Below are 20580 nucleotides of genomic sequence, written 5' to 3' on the forward strand. Positions count from 1 at the left end.
AAATAGTTGTTAGTTGTTAGTCTGTGTGTGGTCCCACTAATATTTTTTATATATTTATTGCATGGCAGTTATGGTAGTTAGGCTAGACATATTGCTTTATATTTATTTCTGTTTCAGCAATGGTATTTATGTAACTCTACTACAGTTAAGATGTAAACTATAAATATAATCTGATGGAGCGGCAGAATTATTGAACCGCACCATTTCTCTCTCTTTCTTCTTCTCTTCTTCTCTTCTCTCTTTTCTTCTGTTCGTGACCTTCCTTTCTCTTCTTTATCTACTGAATTTGTATCAGAAAACAATCAGTTTCTGATTTATTTTTATCCAAGTATAGGCAATGATGGCATGGGGACACTATTTGTAACTGTCAAGGCACATGAAGTTACATCAAAGTTGTGAGGACCACAAGAGCCATAGAAAGTCTTAAAATGGTCTTGACCTGTAGCTGATGTCCTTCACTTCTGACAATGGGCATTCCAACAATCTGCAGAGCCAATGATGGTATGATGGTACTATTTCCAGATATCATTCAGCCAGCATATTCTGTCATCCAAGGGAAGAGTGTCAGGCCAGTAGCAAGTATTACATCATAAAAAAATCATGGGACCAGGGAATTCTTCATCACTTCCTCAAAAGTTCCTCTGCCAATAGAAGCATACCATGTTATGTGCATGTGATATTCCATATTTAATACTGTTGTGCCATGTAGGAATTTGTACTTGTTTCACATGTAAGGTGCACACTCAAGCAGGTCTGGAGGATGAATTACCAAAAAAAAAAAAAAAGTAGGTCCAGACCGTTGGACCAACTTTATCCATTATACATTGTGTTCATTTTTTTTTTTTTTTTGAGAAAAATTAATCAGGATTCATTAAAGGAAGAAGAGGTACATGAGAAGATGTGCAAAGCAGGGGAAGAACCCCTACAAGTTACAAGGGAGGAAGATTGCCGCTATACAAATGCTCCAAATACACACCACATTTAGCTAAGCCATCTGCTGTATGATTGTGTTCCCTAGGGATCCAGACTAATTTTACATTTACACAGTCCAAAGAGTCCCTAGCTTCTGCCAAATAGTGATTCAACCTCCAAGGTCCCCCCTCTTTGTCTCTTAACCATTTTATAGTATTTGCTGAATCACCTGCAAGGATTAAATTTTGGATTCCCAAATTTTTTATTATTCTGATTCCTGTGAGAGCAGCCATTACTTCAGCCTTTGTGGAATCTGCCAAACCAATTGGACCACTAAAAATCCAGCAAATGTTGCCCCTTTCATCCCTTAAGAGTTCCTCCAATACCAGCTAATCCAGGGTTACCTAAGGCACTTCCATCAAAGTTTAGGGTCATCACTCCTTCACTGATGGGGTCAGGATGTCTCGAGGATGTTTGATGGAGGTGCGGTAGAAATAGAAAGGGGTAAGCATCTCTATTGAGATCATTGACTGAGAGTCCTTTGAACAGATCTGAGTTCACCGTCCAAAGGTTGCAAAGGTAAGAAATGTCTGAAATTAACTCCTCCAGGGGCCTGAATTTGTTGTCAAAGAGCAGTTTATTTCTTTCATTCCAAACTCCCCACAACACTGCATGTAGCATTGATTGCCAGTAAACTTTACCCCTTTTACTTAAACCTGCCAGCTGTAACCTGCCATTGATGTAGAAAGTCCATAATATGCTTTGGTATAGCCCAGCTGCAACCTGCCAGTTTCAGGAAATGGAACCAAACCTTTTGGGTGAATTTGTAGTGAAGAAAAATGTGATCTGCTGATTCACCTTCATTGAAGCATAAAAAACAAACATGAGGGGAGATGGACAGTCTTCCCAAAAACTTTTTTTGCAAGAGATCACAAGTGTTTAATTTTTGGAGACAAGCTTCCCAGACAAAGAAACAAACTTGAGGGGGCATGGCTACACCAGATCTTCTTAAAAGGAAAGGAGGGATGTTGTTCATCAGCAATCAAAACCTTGAACATAGACTTAGGAGATAATTCGCCAGTGGGGGGCAGGGTCCAGATTCGGGTGTCAGAATAGGAGGGGGAGATGTAGGCTTCTTTAAGGGTCTGAATTAAGTCTATTAATTCAGAAATTTCTGAATCCCTTGGGGGTATTCTGAGTCGAAGGTTTAGGGTGTTCTCAACAGTGGTCTAGAAGGCAGGAAGAGTCTAGGGAAAGAGGCTGCAAGGGTAGATTCCCCCCACCAAAGGTCTTTCCAGAGTTTTATTTTGGAGCCATTTCTTACTTTATATCTTATAAAAGGAAAGAAAGCAGTGTGGGTGGAGATGATACCTTTCCAAGGGTTTGTGGACTTAATCATGTTCAAATGGAGATTGCTATCCCACCCATTTGCATTTGATCCGTATTTGCTTGAGATGACAGCTGTCCAAAGAGCATTGGGTTCTTTAGGGAACCTCCACAGCCATTTACCTAAGAGAAGAATTTTTCTCTTATAAGTTCCCAATTCCCAAACCTTCCTCTTTAGGCTTGCATACTTGTTTCCAACTGACTAAGTGACTTCTCTTTTCCTCACCTCTTTCCCAAAGAAAGTTCCTTTGAAGCTTCTCAATTTGATTTCGACTTTGGTTGGAATCTGGAAGATTGAAAGGAAGTAGACTGGCAAATTTGCTAAGGAGGCCTTCAAGAGAGTAAGCCTTCCCCCTTTTGAGAGATAACACTTCTTCCAAGATGATAGTTTCTTCTCACATTTCTCCACCACAGGTATCTAGAAATTGAGAGATTTTGGATTCCCTCCAAGAGGCATCCCTAGATAGGAAATAGGAAGACTCTCCTCTTTACACCCCAACAAAGATTTGAAGCTTTCTAGAAGTTCCACTTCCACTGAGTTAAGAGCTACTATAGAACTTTTGCAAAAGTTAACCCTCAAACCAGTGATGAGTTCGAAACATTCAATTATCCTTTTAGTGTTTGTGATGTTGGTTATGGAGGCATCCAAGAACAAAATTATGTCATCAGCAAACTGTAAGTGTGAAATGTGAATCTTGTCCCTTCCCACTTTGAATCCTTTCACCAAGTTAAGGAGAGTAGCCTTATTGAAAAGATAGTTAAAGATGTCCATAACCAAAATGAATAAAATGGGGGAAAGTAGGCAACCTTGTCTGAGACCCCTACTAGCCTTAAAGTAGCCTTTCGCTTCACCATTTATCAACACAGAAAATCATGAGGAACCAATGCAACCCTTAATCCACCTGATCCATTTGCTACCGAAGCCTCTCATCTTTAAGCAATATAAAATACAATCCCAATCCACTTTATCATATACGCCTTTTCCAGATCTAATTTCACTAGGACCCCCAGGTTCCCAGAGGATTTTTTGTCTTCCACACACTCATTTGTAATTAGAATGCTGTCCACAATTTGTCTCACTTTTACAAAAGCAAATTGGTTTGGGGAAATTAGATCTTCTAGGACTTCTTTGAGTCTTTTGGCCAAGACCTTATCCAGAATTTTATAGATGCTCCCTATCAAACTTATTGGTCTAAAGTCTTTAACTTCCAAGACTCCCCCTTTCTTTGGGATGAGGCAGAGAAAGGTTGAATTTAGGCCTTTGTTAACAATGGCAGAAGAGTGAAAGTCCCTAAAAAAATCCATGAGATTTGACTTTACTATTTCCCAACACTGCTGGAAGAAAAAGATGGGAAAACCATCCGGTCTTGGAGCCCTATCTCCATCCATAACGAAGACAACCTTTTTAACTTCTTCCTCTTCAAAGCTTCTTTCCAACCAAACCTTCTTTTCAGCTGATAGAGTTGTGCCTTCCCATCTATTCAATGTAAACTGGTTATTACTATCCTTGGAGTAAAGGTTTTTGAAGAAGGAAAGGAAGGCTTCCTTAATTTCCTCAGGATTCTCCACTTCCCTTTGGTTCAATTTCAGCTTAGAGATGAAGTTCTTCCTACTCCTTCCCGAGGCATAAGTGTGAAAGAATCTAGAATTATTATCTCCTTTCAGCCATCTCACTCTTGATCTTTGTCTCCGGTAAATTTCTTCTCTTCTGATCAGTTGTTCCCATTCCTTTCTCAAATATGCTCTTTTACTTTTGTTTAAAACATCAAGGGTCCCATTTTGTTCTCTACCATTCAACTCCTCTAACTCCGTCAGAATTCTTTTCTTCTCTTCTTCAACAGCTTTAAATTCCTCTCTTCCCAAGCTTTCAGGTTTCTCTTTAGAGCTCTTAATTTTTGTAGAAGCCTGAAACCAGCCCAACCCTCTACTTTGCAATCTTCCCACCATGCTACAACCTTTTTGTTGAAATCTTTGTGAGATAACCAGAATTTTTCCAGTCTAAAAGGGGTCTTTCTTTTGATAATTATTTCAGTGTTCAGCAAGATAGGTCAGTGATCTGAGGTACATCTTGGGCAAAGTTCTTCGCAAAGGTTGGGGAATCTCTCCAGCCATTCCTGAGAAAGCAGAAATCTATCAAATCTGCAACTTATGACATTTTCTTGCATATTTGACCAGGTGAAGAGTCCATTAGTAAGGGGGAGGTTGCACAAGTTATGTCTGGAACAAATTTAGATAAGTTCCTCATACTTCTGGTTGGGGCTCTACCATTGGAGTGTTCCAGACTGAATCTGGTGACGTTGAAGTCACCAGCTAAACACCACGAGATATCTTCCTCTTCATGCAGGGAATCCAATTCTTCCCAAAATCTCTCTCTCAGAAGGAGAGTTGGGGCCATACACTTCGGTAAGAATCCAGCTGAACCCATCTATAATATTTGTGAACAAAACCGAGACTGAGAATTCACCTTTGTCTATCTCCAAACCTGAGATTTCGTCTTCCTTCAATGCTAGGATGATTCCACCAGCAGATCTCACCGCTGGAACAGCAGTCCATTTTCTACCCCTTATTCCCCAAATGGCTTTCATGGGTTTTCTGTCAATAACACTTCCTTTTTTGATTCTTGAAGAATAATTATGTCTGGGTTTTCTCTTTTCAAAGTTTCTTTCACTAAGCTTCTTTTAAGCTGCCCTCCCAAACCCCTGACATTCCATCTTAATACCTTCATTGAGTCACTCTAACAGAATTCCCCTTGTTTGCCCTACTTCCATCTGAGGTGCGATCCATTAATCCCCACTGAAGCCTCTTTACTTCTTTTTTTGGGACCTTTTTTTCTACTTTTCTCCTGAATCTTACCGGATTTGGTCTTCTCTTTCTCGAAAGTTCTCTGTTTTTCATCTTCTTCATCTCTTCTTTCAATTCCCAAGGCTTCAGCTATGTTAACATTTCCCATATTCTCCACCGCCTTCCTACCAATGCTTGATGGAGCAGCTGCCTAAGAAACTTTCTGCTTTGGGTGGGATGACAATTCATTTGAACCTGAGAAAAGAGATGGAGATAAAAGACGATGAGAGATAGAAGAGGTAACAGGAGGTTGAAAGTTAGATACAGAAGAATGATGGGCGGAGTATCTCCCTGAATATGGATTAGGATTTTGGCAAGAGATAGGAGAGAGGGTTGGTGAATCTCTTCCTTGTCTGCGAACAAAGGGGTCTGATTCTGAAATTGCTCCATAGTCTGGATCAATCAAATGAGTCTGCTCGAGTATCTCCACACTTCCCCAAAACTCTTTCCCAGCGAACAAATCTTTTGCCCTTTCAAGAGCTAACTCTCGAGGGTCTAATTCTGCTTCTGTTGCATACGAGCTAAGGTCTTCCTTTGTATCATCTTCTTCACTGGCAGAAGGGAAATCCGAACTCACAGAAGGAGTTGGAGCCTTGAAGACGTTTCCAGTATGTCGGCCTGAGCCGGGGGAGTTTCCAGAATGGACTGGCCTGAGCCGGGGGTTGCTGGTGGGCTTGAGGTGTTTGCGTCGAAAACCTTATGTGGGCCTTGGGTTTGAAAGGGTCCGCCCAAAATTTCAAATCGGTCAAGGTTCAGTCTTGAAAAATCGGGTTGGGGGGGGGGGTATTTTGAAATTTGAAAAGTTTCTTCAAAGGGGGGTTGTGACTGTCCCCACCTTTCTTGCTTCTTTTAGGATCTTCAAGAACTTTAGGTTTAATGGGGAAAGAAGGCTCTTGCGCTGCTGCTCGGAATCCCGCCAGGCCGCCACCGACTTTTCTTCTCCCCTACGAAAACCTCTAGTCCGATCCAGTTTTGGAGCTGCTAAGGTAGAATTGCCACGTGGATATGTGTCGTTAGTGCGAATCAGCTCGGAGTGAGAGGGAGGTGACTCGTTCATCTTCTCCACCTCCACTGAGAGGTAGAACCACACCTTTCTGTCCAGAACGGAGATTGCTCGAGGGATAGCATGAATACCGCGGTTTTTCACCTTGATTCTGGTGAAGCTTATCTCAGAGAGGTTTAGAGTTCTAGGGTCTATTTCTTCAAGGCCTCCGCAAAGGTCTCCTATTAGGGAGAAAGTTTCCTTCGTCCAGAGGTGGAAGGGTAAACCTCTTAGCTTTAGCTAGCCTCCGAAGCTCGATTGTTCTGGGACTGCATTTATCTTTGGCCACCAGCGCTCTATTTGAACCCAGCCACCGAAGACAAAAAATGATTTAATCTTGGTCCAGGATAAGATCAGATCTTCTGAAGGGGCAAAACCCACTGCTTTGTTTTGTTCAAAAGGGCGCAGTTTCAGTAAATATTTTGAGTGTAGAATCGCGGACAATCCTAACTCATCTTCTTTCCAGTTCAACGAAGGTGGTTTCGAGCATACAAAGGCCAACTTCCAGTTTCCGAAAGGTTTATCTTGATGGACAATAGACAGGAATGCAGAACCTCCAGTCTTAATTATCCTACTTTTGGCTTCAAACGAGGGGAAGAGATCTTGCGTTAAGTTTACAGGACAGGGGTTCACTTTGGGAGGACAAGCACAATCCAAAAACTGGATGAAAGAATTCCAACCTCCAGTTTCTGCTTCTTCTGGGATGCATATAGTCCTTACTTTGTCTGATTTTTCCCATCTACTAAGACGAATGAATCTCCCCCATGTATTTTCTTTAAGCTGTAGGCATAGGATTCTTCCTTTGTTGACTCTCTTACGGTCTGCTAAATGTTTTCGCTTGTTTTCCAAAGCTTCCTGAATGTAAGTTCTGGTCCAGAGAACGTCCTCTTGAGACAGGACTATTCGTGCCCACGCTCCCATGCCCCTTTCCATTAATGCAAGATCATCTCCATGGTTGAGACTTCGTTTGATTTCAGAGGATTTTGATCCGACTATCACGAATCTCCTTTCCATCTCCCAGCTTTCAGAAACTACTTACCTTAGGTTTTTCTTGCTTTGAGAATTGTTGCCATTAATGCAAGATCATCTCCATGGTTGGGACTTCGTCTGATTTCAGAGGATTTTGATCCGACTAACACGAATCTCCTTTCCATCTCCCAGCTTTCAGAAACTACTTACCTTTAGGTTTTTCTTGCTTTGAGAATTGTCGCCGGTTGCCGGTGTTAACAATCTCCGGTGATGTTCTTCATTTTGCAGTCGCTGGTTGATAAATGATAACGAGGTTTCAGATCTTCATGGGAACCCATAAAATCATCTGGACATATTGGTTGTTTATTGATGGTCTGCCCATATACCACGTCAAATGACAAGTTGGTACACTATTGTGGACTTGGTGGTGAGGTACAGAATACAGTTTTATAAATATAAGTCACCACTTTGTTTGTTGTTGGATCATGATGATGAAGAACAGAGCAGACTTGCTGTGAGAATGATGTTGTGTTTTTGTTATCATCCATTTTTTTCTGCCTCGTAACACCCTTTAATAGACAGATATTAGAAAGTGACAGGGCATGATTTATTGCTAAATCATTGAATCACAATTCTTTGTCTAATATCATAGCAAATTATATTATCGAAAATGCATGTTGCGGTGCTACCTGTGATGAAATGATTCCACTGTGGTCTTCCAGTGAATTTTCAAAGTGCAAAGTTCACCATCTAGCTGTTCTAAGTTATAACTGAAGATAGCACTGGGTAAGTCAGACATTTCAAGAAATAAACTCTAATTTTTTTAATAACTGGGATGGCTTTCTTAGATGAGCACATTATGGGTTACAAATCCTCCAAAAGCTAGAAAAAACAATTTCATTTTGTGGCATCTTGTTATTCTCAGTTCTTGACTTGCTAACTTTTATTTAAGCTATCATTTTATATTTATTCTTATGTTTTGTTACTATGTAACCTGCAGGTTTTGAACGTCCTTTTAATCTTGAATGGCCAATTGCTTAAGATTTTACTGATGTAGACCTTGAAATGATATAGTTTATGGTTCATGGCCCGGTTATATAAAAGGTAATCAACATCTATTAAACTGAAAAACATACATACAATTTACCTGGGGTTAGAACTTATCCACTTATATCATGTGCATATTTTTGTTTATTCACAAATAAAATTTGTATCCTTAATTTTGGATTGGTTAGAATTATCTAACTTGGCTAAGGTTGACATCCCATGCAGTGAAACTGCTACCAAATGCTGTGCCCTCTAATGTAAGTTGGTGTTACCAGTGCTGTCACTATTAGGGAGCTGAAGTCCAAGACTCCATTTCATGTGAATACTTATAGTAGGTGTTTGTTAGTAAGACCAAAAAATACGAGACCAGGGGCTTTCGTGGTTAGATGGATGATGACGATTTCTCCAGTTCCAATCCTGTGTATCATGATCCTTGAGGCCGTAACATAATTGTTGATAAAACGTAGTACATCCGCAGTGACAATGGTTGAACCACAAATTAATTCAGGAAAATAAGGAATTGCCCTGAGATAGGTCATCCATAAAGTTATTCTATCCTGCTTTTGTACTTATTTCTTTTGTTCTTTTAATAGAGAAATGCTGAAACTATGGCGTTTTATTTTGGTATGTGTTCCTTAATTAGCAGTTTCTCAATTAGTACAAACTTAACAATTTAACTATCTAACAGTTGCAATCCTTTAAAAGTAATACTACTATAATTATTTAATCACCTAACCTCATTTGCATGTTGATTTTGCAAATTTCCTTTTTGACCTTTTGCGCCTTTAATTTCCTTTCTCTTGATCAATTCACAGTTTCACACCACCTAATGACGGCCACAGGCTCACAGCCCTCTTTTTCGTTAGCCACAAAAAGTTTTATTTCTCTTGTTCATTGTTAATATCCTTTGTTAAAGTTCAGACCTGCACTAGAATTCTGTTAAAACTAGAGGAAGATTAGAGGAGAGAAGAAGAGAAGAAAAGAAAGGTGAAGAAGAAAACTGGTTCGAACAGGAGAGAAAAAAAACCACTTTCTTTATTGGCCAGGTTATATTTATATGTTTCTATTAGAATAAAACAAAAAGATTATTATGTCCCTACTTAAGTATGGGACACATCATTTAACATAAACATTACACATCAGCTTAAACATAAATAAAAGGAGTAAACTACCCCTATACAGTCGATACTAACAAATCCCAAGAAACAAAACCCTGTTTTTCACAAAAAAAAAAAAAAGAAGAAAAAGATAGCATACTTTCCCCACTTCAAAGATGATTTCCCTTTTACTCGGATGAAATTAGCACCTTCTCATTTGTTTTTGGATCGTATTTTGGAGAGTTATTCTGAGAAGAAGGGAAGGCAAAGTAATTAGTAACTACAACTATAACTGAATTCACAATCAGTTGGAGAATATTATGTTTACCCATATCTCATAATAGTAATGTATATTTAGGGGGATTTGCAATATTCCCTAATTTGTAATTTTATATAAGTTTGATAATTTATTGTTAGGACCATCTCTTTTCAGGAATTCTAGGTCATCAGATGACTAAGGAGCATGGATTGAAGATTTATTTTTGAACATGAATTGAAGTTTTTCTTCCTTTTTTTATGGTAGGTTAACATGGGTTGAAGATGAGCGAATTGTTTGAACAACGGCTTTATATGCATTATATATTGCTTTCTTAATCTTTTTTTTTCTCTCAATTAATGTAACAGAATCCCTAGATCTCTTCAATTGTCAACCGTTTTGGAAGACTTCAGGGGTGTTTGGCTTGAGTTTGAGAACCAGCATTTGAAATTTTGAATGGGTCGGGCTTGTCCAATGTAGCATGAGTATGACCAGATAGAGAGAGAGAGAGAGAGAGAGAAATGATCTGTGACCCCCTGTAACTCAACAGTCAACACATGTTTAGGTATTCGAGCACAGTTCTCAGAGTCTCAATGGTAGCAGCACCAATAGGTATCCGAACACCCGGGTTTCTAGGTCTACGAATAGGGGTGCAATTTGGGTGGGCCCAATTCGAGTCCGAACTGGCTTAGTCTGGAATTTTATATGGGTTGGGTTTGGATTTTCGATCCTCAGGCTGGACTCTTGTTCAAGAAGTCTGGCTTTTTTTTATTTTTTGGGCTGGGTTCAGGCCTAGCCCTTGAGTAGCCTGAATTCAATCCAAGCCCGGTCCAATTATATACATTTATACATACATATGTGTATATGTAAATGTTGCATACATATTTACATATATATACATATATATTTGTATACATATTTTATATATTTGTATAAATACATTTGTATATGTATAATTTTAGAGTTGATTCATCGACTAACCCGAGCTTAGCCTGGGCCCGAGCCCAACCCAAATACATCAAATTACAGTGCGGGCTAGGCTCGAATTGAAAAAATCGGACTTGATCTTGAGCTCAGGCCTTAAACCCAAATTTTAGAGCCATTCCTGGATTAACCATAAATCCAGTCCAACCTGCCCAACTTGCACTTTTATCCATGAACTTTGGACCCTGTGATAATATCCAACTCGGATCCATTTAAATTAGATAAGATAAGAGGAAATAAAATAAATCTACATTTCCCCACTTTTATAAGTAGTTTATGCATGTAACAAAGATTATATTTTATTGATTTTAATTAGATTTTGCCAATGTTTATATAATCATTAGCCGATTACCATATGACCTGAGACCTAATTCGGTAAGACCCAGAACCAATGCATACAGTAGGTCAGGATATACATGGATCCAGTCCAGACCGAACCTTTTTGACACCCTCACACCCCTATGGACTATAGAGATTAATTGGATGGGAAATCATGTTGTTTTATGAACACAACTGGTTTATGGAGAAAGGTTCCATTAGAATTCTCAGAAAGCTTTGGAAACAAGACAAATTGAAGGGTAAGGATCATTTGATCATGCTGAACAGAGATATCCATTTTTAGGTGGGATGATCCATCCGGGGTCTGCCATTATTTATTTGTCTTGGCCAGATATGGGCCAACTTTGAATTTAATACCTTTGGACTTTAGACGGCCCAAGTCCTGGCCCTACGCATCCCAAAGACCAAAACCATAAGCATCTCTCACTCTGTTATGGAGAGCACGGAAGACTTTTTCTCTCTCTCTCCCAATGCAATTGTATGAATACGCATGTTCCGAACCACCTTTGACTCGAGAAGAAATCAGCATGATATTCAAAAGGAAAAAAAAAAAAAAAGGTCCAATTCCAACACCCAACCGTTCCATAAATGTGGCTTCTTAGACGGTTTAAAGCTAAACATCCGGTTAGGTAGAAATTTAGATCTATTGAATTTTTTTTGGGTAAATTGCTGAAACCTCTTATTGATGTTTTTATCAATTGCTCAAATCTCCCTTGAAGTTAGGTAATTGCAATCATCTTTTTTGAGTTTTCTGACATAGTTCCAAGTAAACTTCCTCTATGAAAATCATCTAACAATAGTCACAAAAATGTCCAAACTACTTATGGAATTACTTCTGAGGCTGGTTTCTACAAAAAAAAAAAATAATATAAATTTTATAAGCAACAAAAATTAGAGAACTAAAGTTGCAGCTTTCCCTTTGAACGATTGATATGAAGGGCAAATTTGAAAAAATAAATCAATTTTAGAAAAAGAGATTGGAAGGGTTTGGGGCACCAATTCATGTGAAGAGAAAAATTGGAAAATAAACATTTTGGTCAAAAGTTACTATATGGGTATTTTGGACATTATCATGCCTCATTCTAACAAAAGGGGTTTACTTGCAATTATGTCATAAAGTTAAGGAGAGGTGACTGCAATTAGCTCAAGGGAGATTTTAGCAATTTACCCATATTTTTTTGGATAAATTATAAATTACAAAGTACCACCTTGTACTTTGGAGATATCGATATTTAGCCATTTTTAACTTTTATTTGTAATAGAAACGCTCTGAACTTTGAATTCCAACATTTTGCCTTCAATGTTATTACTTATTATTTCATTGATTAACTTCAAAAAAAAATAATCACATTTAACTGCTTGTTAAACATTCTTAAATATTCAAACTACCCTTTCTTTAAATTATGGGGGCTATATTGTTATTTTCCATATATATTTTTATAAATATATAGTTGGGCGTGTAGGGGTGGATTTGAGTCGAGCCAAGTCGAATATTTGGCTATTTGAGCTCGACTCACTAATAGACTATCAGGCTCAAGCTCGATTCGAGCTAGAGACTTGAGCTCAAATTTGGCTCGAGTTTGAGTGTGAATTAAATGTTTTATAAGATAAAAATATGCATATAAAAATTATTTTTTATTTGATAAAAATTTAAGAAATACAAAAAAATAATAATTATTATATATATAAATTAAAATTATAATATATATATTAATATATGTATGTATACATGTATACATATAAAAACTCGATTAGACTTGTAAGCCTCATGAACCGAACTTTATTACCTCGACTCGATTAACAAACAGGCCTATATACTAAGTTCGAATATAACTCAAATCTCAATTTACACCTAGCCAAACTGAACTTTTTATGAATTGAGGTCAAATAACATGTGAAAAGCTCGGCTCATATGGCCACCCCTGACGATTAGAACAATTTAACCAATCAGACCAACGACTGAAAACAATAGATACCAGAGGCAAGCCTCATAAATACCAGAACCCAGAGGCAAGTCTAATAAGTACTCGTGTCATAATGAATGGCGTATTATTTTGGGAATCACGTGTATGCCACTGCCCAACGTAAATGTAAAAGTGCCAAAGGGTAAAATATGTAATTTTCACCTTTCCATCGATCGTACGGTTAGACTTCAATATTTTGTTCGTTAGATGAGAAGAAACGAGAAATCAGAAATGTCATCTCCTTTCTATCCCGTTCTTTTTTCTTACAAGGGGAAGCGAAGTCCTAAAATCCAAATTCCAGTAGCCGCACAAAGCCAAAGATGGGAGAGTTTGATTTTGATGAGAGAACAGAGGATTTAGCGCTCAAAGCCCTCCAAAGCCTATCTCTTTATCTCTCTCTGTCGCTCTCTTGCTTTATCATCACATCTTCGTGCTGTTGCAAGGATCCATCTTTCTCCTCTTTTGCTTCAAAACTTGTTTTTGTAGTCATAATACATTAACGATACATTCTACAAGGCTTGTCAACTCGTGTATTCGACCAATCCAACCTTTAACTTTATTTCTTATCTACCCTCGTCTCTCTGTTGCATCTTCTTAAAGGCAGAGAAGTATGGAGTTTTTATATAATCAGCTCGCTAAGGCTTCCTGTAAGGAGTCTCTTAAAGTTCTAGAGGCTGATATACAGCACGCCAATGCTTTGTGAGTTTTCATCTCCTCTCTTCCTCTCGTTATTTATTCTGTTTTAGAGAGAGAGAGATTTTATGCATGTTTATATAATGGGTTAGTGAGTTTTGCTATTTTTGCATTTTGTTGATGTTTCCCTGCAATTCCTCAGACCTTCCTCGTAATTTACATTTTGAAATCAATGAATTGATGGCATTTTAGAAAAGGAACCACCAACTTAGGATTCCAGTAAGCATAAAATCAAATTAATGAGACTGGAATAAGAAATTGTGGGTTTTCTTCGTGGGCTATTTTCTTGCATGTTGTGATTATAGTTGATAGACAGTTATGTGACTTTCGTCAAATTGACTTTTTTTTTCTTGAACGATTCTGGTTTGCAGAGCAGCTTCTATTCCCAGGGGAAAAGGTGGTGCATGTCTTCAGATGAAATTGGCTTACAATCGCTTGACGCCTATATTTCTACTTTTGCTTCAATGGATGGATTCTTCCTGTACCTGTCTACTCCCAAGATATCTCAACCTTTTCCACATACTTGTATATAAGGTTGGTTGCTACTTTTGCCTGTTCAATTAAGGCATCTCATATCTTGGTTGCCATTTTTCTTCTCTCTCTCTCTCTCTCTCTTTTATATGGGATGTTAAGCAATGTTGTATAAAGATAAGTTGTTCCTGTTTTGTGTTGGTTTCTGTAATGATTGCACAGGTTTACGCAGATGGTCGATCAAAAATTTCTTCACATGGAAGGAAAGCGACAATTAGGGAATTCTATGGTCTGTAAACAGTGCCCACTTTTTATTGTCCTAATATCTTAATGATTACATTGAGGTTTGAACTGTTTTAGTTATCTTTACTGCCTTCTCATGTCTAACCAAAACCGACTTGCAGCTGTTATATTACCCTCTCTTCAACAGCTCCATAATAAGTCAGTTGAGTTGGACATAACTCAAGAAAAGAGTTCTCGTATGGAAATATTTTTAAGGAAGGTGGAAGAGAGGAGAAAGCTATCGGATGTGGATTTAGAGAGAGAAGATGAATGTGGGATTTGCATGGAGCCATGTACTAAAGTTCTCCTGCCTAATTGTTGCCATGCAATGTGCATAAACTGCTACCATGACTGGTAAACATTATGTCCTTGTTTCAGTTTTTTTTTTTTCAATTTCAAATGACTTGCATTTTTTCTCTCATTGTTTCTGTTACCATAAAACATTACAGGAATACAAGGTCAGAGTCCTGCCCTTTTTGTCGGGGAAGCATAAAGAGAGTCAAGTCAGGAGACTTGTGGGTTCTCACTAGTCATGGTGATGTGGCTGACAAAGAGACGGTAGCCAAGGAGGACCTGTTGCGCTTCTACCTCTATATCAATCAGCTTCCAAAAGATATTCCAGACACCCTTTTCTTAGTGTATTATGAGTACCTAATCTGATCAAGGAGAGGCCAGAAGCATGATGTACAGAAAGTGCCTCACCTGATCAGTGGAAGATGGGAAGAATGATGTACAGAAACAAAAAAGGAAAAAAGGCAACCATATAATGTAAATATAGTCTGGTGAAAGTATGACTCTTCCTCTTTTCATTATAATTAAATGAAATTCATTTCTGTTGATTGTCAAAACAAAGTGTAAATAGAGACGGTTGAGGGAAAATTCCATAGTTTCTTAAGATCCCAACCAACTTTATTCTTGTTTACCATCCTCATCCAAAGGGTTCAAAACAGAGTGAATAACAAATTTCTCATTTATGGAACTTGAATTCTGCATTTTTCTTCTTTCCACCTGAAATTGCATGAGAAAGCACATAAAGGTATTTGGGTCTGTGATTCCATTTCATACATTGTATTTGAAGTCCACCTGCACTAACCTACTGATCTTTAACACAAACTGGATGTTTTTAACCTTTGGAATGGTTACATTCTGAGAATGACACTGATACAGCATATGTATTACTTTTCTTAATTTCGCAGGCATGTCATGATGATACTTCTTATCTTAAGTGGCACAGATTTTCTTTTTCCTGATAAAGTTACAATCTTGGCTTGCTACCTTGAAAGAAAACATAATTACATTAGTTAATTCTTGCTTGGAAACAAAATGCTGTTGATATGTTAATTCACTAATTAATCAATGGTTTGAGCTACCGTGGAAACAAGATACTGTCATATTGGTAACCTGGACAGTAACACAACTGATGCTGATTTCAACTGGGGAGGAAAAGGAAATATTTGTTTATCATGGACATACTGCTCCAAGTCCAAGCTGCTGTTATGTGTAGTCTGACATGAATCTCAGCAACGTAGTCCAACTCTTCTTCAGAAATCAGAACCATAGCACATAACAACTTTAGGACAAACTGTAAAAATATGAGGTTGAATTTCAAGAGCAGATTAATATCAGGAAACAGATAGTTGGTGCATTCCAGTAACTTCTTCAGCGACCAAGTAAGAATAACTTTCAGTTTTTTCTAGTGGGTAATATTTTACCAATACCCTGTAGCACTTTATCATTCAGCTGGTTAGTGCTAACTTAATTGGTCTTAAGTTCCAATTTGATCCAACCAGAAGGTGCAGGAAAGTAATTATTGTTTCGTCTCTGCAAAAGGAAAAAAGCTTGTGCAGTATATCCTAACTACTTATAATCAGGTACATCAATCCTGTTCCGCAACTCCACTCTTTGAAGGTCCACATCTTTGTCATTGATAAAAGAAAAGACCTGGAAAGGGTCCAAAAGAGTGATATTTAAATTCTTTACCCAAATTCTCAAGAAAATGCTCCTCTAATGGGGAAAGCTATTGGTAATTCACCTTTGAGCAGATTCTCAAATAAGTGTTTCCAATCCAATCCTGACCTTCATCCCTTTAATACCATGATTCTTCCTCCACAAACTTCAACATTGGTGTTGGTCATGGTATTAGGAATAATTTTGGTAATTAATTTGTTGAAAAGCTTGTTCCTTTACCAGAAACTTAATGGAAGCAAAGTTATTTCATCACTTTGACCTGATATTATTATATTTGTGCTATATACGATGCATTTGCTGTTCTCAACTTATGGTCTGACACAAGCTGTGGATTCTAAAATAGGCAAGAGGAGGCCAAAAAGTATAGCTTGAAGTTCTGATTGATTTTTAAGCCGAGACCTCATTACCTGTTCTTAGAGTGAGTAGTATATGGTCTCATCCTTTGCTGAACTGCTATTCTGTCACTTTATCCCCATCTGGTGAAAGTGTGAAACCGTGAAATGGAACATTTTTTTTTACTTCCTCTATGATCATCTTTAGTGACCATATTTGGTGATAATCTTGTATTCAAACTGAAAAACCATAGCACTTGGAATGCCAAACACATAGACTAAGCTGAGTCATGCTACAAAGCTAAGAGGATTTTTCAATGCATAGATGATTGAGAGGATGACAGCTCTCTATGTTCCTGAAAAACTTGGAGTCGATTAGCTTCTTTAAGGATGATATAATTGTTACCAGGAGTGATCCTGGTCTAAGATAAGCTATTCTGGACTAAGTTTGGTCATGCTGAAGCATGGTTTTCAAACCACTGTTGACCCAGACAGTCGGACCGTTCGGCCCGGGAATCATCCAGGCAATCGGTTCTGTTTTACCCCAAACCCAGTCCCTGGCTAAAAACCGTTGAATTGGTCAACCCATTGACCCGGCTGGTTGTTTGGCCATTTTTTATTTTAATTATTTTTTTAATTTTTTGTCAGAATGGGCCGTCCATTCGAACCGGATGGTCGAATCATTGACCAGGAAACCGGTGGCCAGAATGGTTCCGGTTTCAGGTCGTTTTTTAAAACATTGTGCTGAAGTATCTAATTTCTGTGAAGAATAGTAGTGGCATTTGAATTGCTGGCTGTTCTTCTCTATTAAAATGTCGAGGCACATCAACTATTATATCTAATTAAGGATGATATAATTGTTACCAGGAGTGATTCTGATCTAAGCTAAGCTATTCTGGACTAAGTTTGGTCATGCTGAAGTATCTAATTTCTGTGAAGAATAGCAGTGGCATTTGAATTGCTGGCCGTTCTCTATTAAAATGTTGAGGCACATCAACTATTCTAGTAAGGTTCCTCAACTCCAGAATGGTCAATGTGTGGGAAGGGCAGTGACATTAGGAGGGTCAAACGAGCATGTTATAACTTATCAGAGATAGGGCAGCCCAGTGAAGAGGCTCCCACCAATGCAGGGTCTGGGTTGATCTATTGCGACCTGGCTGACCAGGGTTATAACTTATAAGAGATAGTAAATGATTATAGATGACCCCTTTGGGAAATCTGCATTAAAAATCTGTTATGTTACCTGTGAGATTTTAACAAGTTGTTCAGTAATCTCACAGTGCACAATTGTGTCTTTCTCTAGTGGAAGGTGAAGTTATTTTCTTAGTACTCATCTTAATTCTTCACAGTGGACAATTGCTTATTCTTCATGGATTATCTCAATTTTCTTTCTTTAAACGGAGGCTAAATGCATGGTTAAATCCACTTTTTCAATTTAGGCTGCATTTGACATTCCTCAAGGACTTATTTCCTTTTTGCTGTTAAAATGCTCGGATGAATACTGAGTTTTTAACTACAAAAAGCAGATAAATCCTTAAAATAAGGAATGTCAAATGCAGCCTTTGGTCTATTTCAACTGCGCTCACAATAGCCCTTTTTTTCCTTCTCCTTTTTCTATAATAATGTCATGATGTACATCTTTCAGGTAATGTGGCACAGATCGAACAGGGACAATTAGGAAACATGAAATGAAATGAGAAATAAACCAAGCATCGCATATATATATATATATCTAATGATGTTCTAATTCAGTAAATGTCCAAACTAGCTACCTGAACTAGTTCATTAAGTTACGGCCATACAGCTACAGAGACAAAATAACAGAGATCGAAGTTGATGTGGTAACAACCAGAATAACTAATTAAGGTGGCCTTTAACTGGGTCAAGCGCCATGGATTTTGTGGCTTATCAAGATATTGAGAGGAGGGCGAGTGTACCCACCATGAAGGAACAATTCAGCAACCGTCTTGTACATGGCTTCTGTGAGGTGGACACCATCCCAGTTGATGAACTGGGCGGGGTTTGGACAGGCTTTCAATGCAGCTGGTGAGCCACATGTAGCAAATGGATCTAAGTTGTAGGGGTCACCACCAGAACCACAGCAGGTCTTGAATTTTTCCTTGAACCCATACTTGACAGGGTTCTTCACGACTGTACTGTAGGCATTGAAGTAATCCGCATAGACGATGATTGCATCTGGGTGCTGTCTCCTTAGTTCCTGCAGCTTGTTTTGGAGGGCTGTGTTGTGCATCCTGCTCTGCATGTTGGAGCTCCTCACGCACCCAACGTCGTCTCTGTCATTGGGGGGTGCGAGTGTCATGGCCAGCGACAGGCACCCCGTCATCGGCAGACCTTGAACCACGATGTACTTTGCCCCCTTCTTCAGCAATTCCTGCCCAGCCAAGCCAGTCAATAGAAACATGCAAGCATCTGCTATCCATGTTGTCCAGGTGGCAAGATTCGAGTCTGGATCGACTCGCTCAATCGACATAAAATAAAAAGTAAAAAGATGACTGCATTCCAAGTTTTATTAACGTAAGAAGTTTGATCTGTCTTACCGGCAGCACCACCGACATACCTGTAAAAATCTGGTAACACTGTTGATGGCTAGATCTTGAACAAGGGTTTGGGATACAGTAGACCCGAAAAGGTAAGCATAATCGTTCGCCCCGATCTCGCCCACCCAGAATAGTGCCTCACCCAACTCTGCTCTGCACTGGGCTGACAGTGTCGACCCACCACATCCATGGCCTTCCAAGAGTTCGTTAAACCAAGTAAGCTGAGTGTGCAGGGACTGAGGAGTCCTATTAAGCGTGAGATTGTTACGAACAAAGAAGTCATGGTCGATTGCCGTCGACCCAGCTACTGCGAAATTGACTCCATGAGATGTATCGGCCTTTCGGTTGATGTAAGGCGGTAAATACGGTAAGGACAGTGCTTCTGCTAAGAAGTCAATTACGAGCCGGCCGTCTGAGTACCGGTTGGTGGGATGGTGAAAGAAAGTGATGCCATAGGGAAGTTGGGATACATGGTCAAAACTGGTTGGGCCGGTGGATGCTGAACGCGTGTTCCCTGTATCGGTGAATGAGTCGCCGAAGGCGTAGATTTTCGTGAAACGACTCCCAATTGTCTTGCTTGTTTTACTGCTGCCGGTGGCGATGGTAGTAGCAGCTGTTAACAAAGAAAGATGAGAAGCAAATGAGATGAAGAAGATGAGGGCGGTAAGGGTCTGTGGGGAAGAGAGAGACAAAGAAGGGCAGCTGGACGCCATTGTTTGGTTAGAACTTAGAATCAGTCAAGCAGAGGTGGAGTCACAACTCACAAAGACGTGCACACTGCGGCACTTACCAGAATAGAGTAGTGTATTATATATTAAGAGCTCGGTTAATTACACAATGGTGGACGTGTCCTTTGAGGATCGACACCGTGGGCTGGCTGGATTTTAATTTTTGGTAAATGGATTGGTTCAGTCTTTTTATAACATGTATGGAAATGGAATATGGCATTCAAGTGACCTTGTCGCCGTGGGACATTAGGACAAGCTTTTCTGTTGATCATACGCAACGAAGGACTATTGCAGAAGCCCATCTGGGTCATCCGATTGGGTTGGCCAATATGATGGTTCAGGATAGACGTCCAGGATCTGAGTGGTTGATCATATCCGATCAATGAACAATGAGCGCAGAAGGTTCTTATGGGTCGATGAGTTGGTGGGTTTCCTGCCTTACAACCATGTTGCATTGTATTAAATAGAGCATGTGGGAGGAAGGGTAGAAGACGGGAGAGGAGGTTGGAGAAGATGGAGGTCTTAAATTCAGTGTTAATGCAGAGTCGGTGGAAAAGAGCGGCCAGTTTAGGTTTACTTTTTATTGTTGCTTTTTCTCTCGATATTTAAAAAAAAAAAGGGTTTTTCTCTATTTAAATCTTCACGTCATTTAATTTGATCGGTCTTGTTGGAGTTGGAGACTTTAGGGTGTACTCTACTGATTACTGAAAC

The 20580-nt window shown here is 39.0% G+C and overlaps 3 protein-coding genes across 22 annotated transcripts in view; 2 read left to right on the forward strand and 1 right to left on the reverse strand.

Annotated features, from left to right (window-relative positions):
- Positions 1–10007, forward strand: part of LOC104592994 (putative LRR receptor-like serine/threonine-protein kinase At1g67720) — a 29335-nt gene extending 19328 nt beyond the window's left edge. For 9 of the 20 annotated variants that reach the window (XR_016083703.1, XR_016083706.1, XM_088900071.1 and 6 more), the window contains 2 exons: positions 8151–8254; positions 8423–8932. Coding sequence is in view for 8 of the 20 variants with exons in the window: in XM_088900071.1 (XP_088756197.1) it covers positions 8151–8207 (57 nt within the window). In the remaining 12 variants the exon portion in view is untranslated. Of the gene's footprint in view, positions 1–334; positions 502–7798; positions 7937–8150; positions 8255–8422; positions 8933–9727 lie in introns of those variants that run through there. The other 11 variants (XR_016083702.1, XR_016083705.1, XR_016083698.1 and 8 more) reach the window with 7 other exon arrangements.
- Positions 10008–13065: 3058 nt separating this feature from the next.
- LOC104592996 (E3 ubiquitin-protein ligase AIRP2-like) lies at positions 13066–15135 on the forward strand. The gene is made up of 5 exons (XM_010252598.3): positions 13066–13536; positions 13902–14064; positions 14224–14290; positions 14406–14637; positions 14733–15135. Exons 1-5 carry the CDS (start codon positions 13448–13450, stop codon positions 14941–14943), a joined length of 762 nt encoding a protein of 253 aa, XP_010250900.1. The 5' UTR covers positions 13066–13447; the 3' UTR covers positions 14944–15135.
- Positions 15136–18272: 3137 nt separating this feature from the next.
- LOC104592997 (GDSL esterase/lipase At3g48460-like) lies at positions 18273–20037 on the reverse strand. The gene is made up of 2 exons (XM_010252600.3): positions 19162–20037; positions 18273–18975 (listed from the first exon to the last, which is right to left on the reverse strand). The coding sequence occupies exons 1-2, from the start codon at positions 19852–19854 to the stop codon at positions 18466–18468; spliced, it is 1203 nt and encodes a 400-aa protein (XP_010250902.1). The 5' UTR covers positions 19855–20037; the 3' UTR covers positions 18273–18465.
- Positions 20038–20580: the final 543 nt, after the last annotated feature.

Source organism: Nelumbo nucifera, chromosome 3 (assembly GCF_055504915.1).
Source record: "Nelumbo nucifera cultivar China Antique chromosome 3, China Antique-T2T, whole genome shotgun sequence".
Lineage (NCBI taxonomy): Eukaryota > Viridiplantae > Streptophyta > Magnoliopsida > Proteales > Nelumbonaceae > Nelumbo > Nelumbo nucifera.

Bases quoted from the DNA above. Each gene is read 5' to 3' on its own strand.
- LOC104592996 (XM_010252598.3), top strand. From the start codon at position 13,448: ATGGAGTTTTTATATAATCAGCTCGCTAAGGCTTCCTGTAAGGAGTCT. The intron at 14,291-14,405 runs GTCTGTAAACAG...ACCGACTTGCAG, and splicing joins GACAATTAGGGAATTCTATG to CTGTTATATTACCCTCTCTT. The intron at 14,638-14,732 runs GTAAACATTATG...AAAACATTACAG, and splicing joins ATAAACTGCTACCATGACTG to GAATACAAGGTCAGAGTCCT.
- LOC104592997 (XM_010252600.3), bottom strand. From the start codon at position 19,854: ATGGCGTCCAGCTGCCCTTCTTTGTCTCTCTCTTCCCCACAGACCCTT. The intron at 18,976-19,161 runs GTATGTCGGTGG...TTGGCTGGGCAG, and splicing joins GTGTTACCAGATTTTTACAG to GAATTGCTGAAGAAGGGGGC.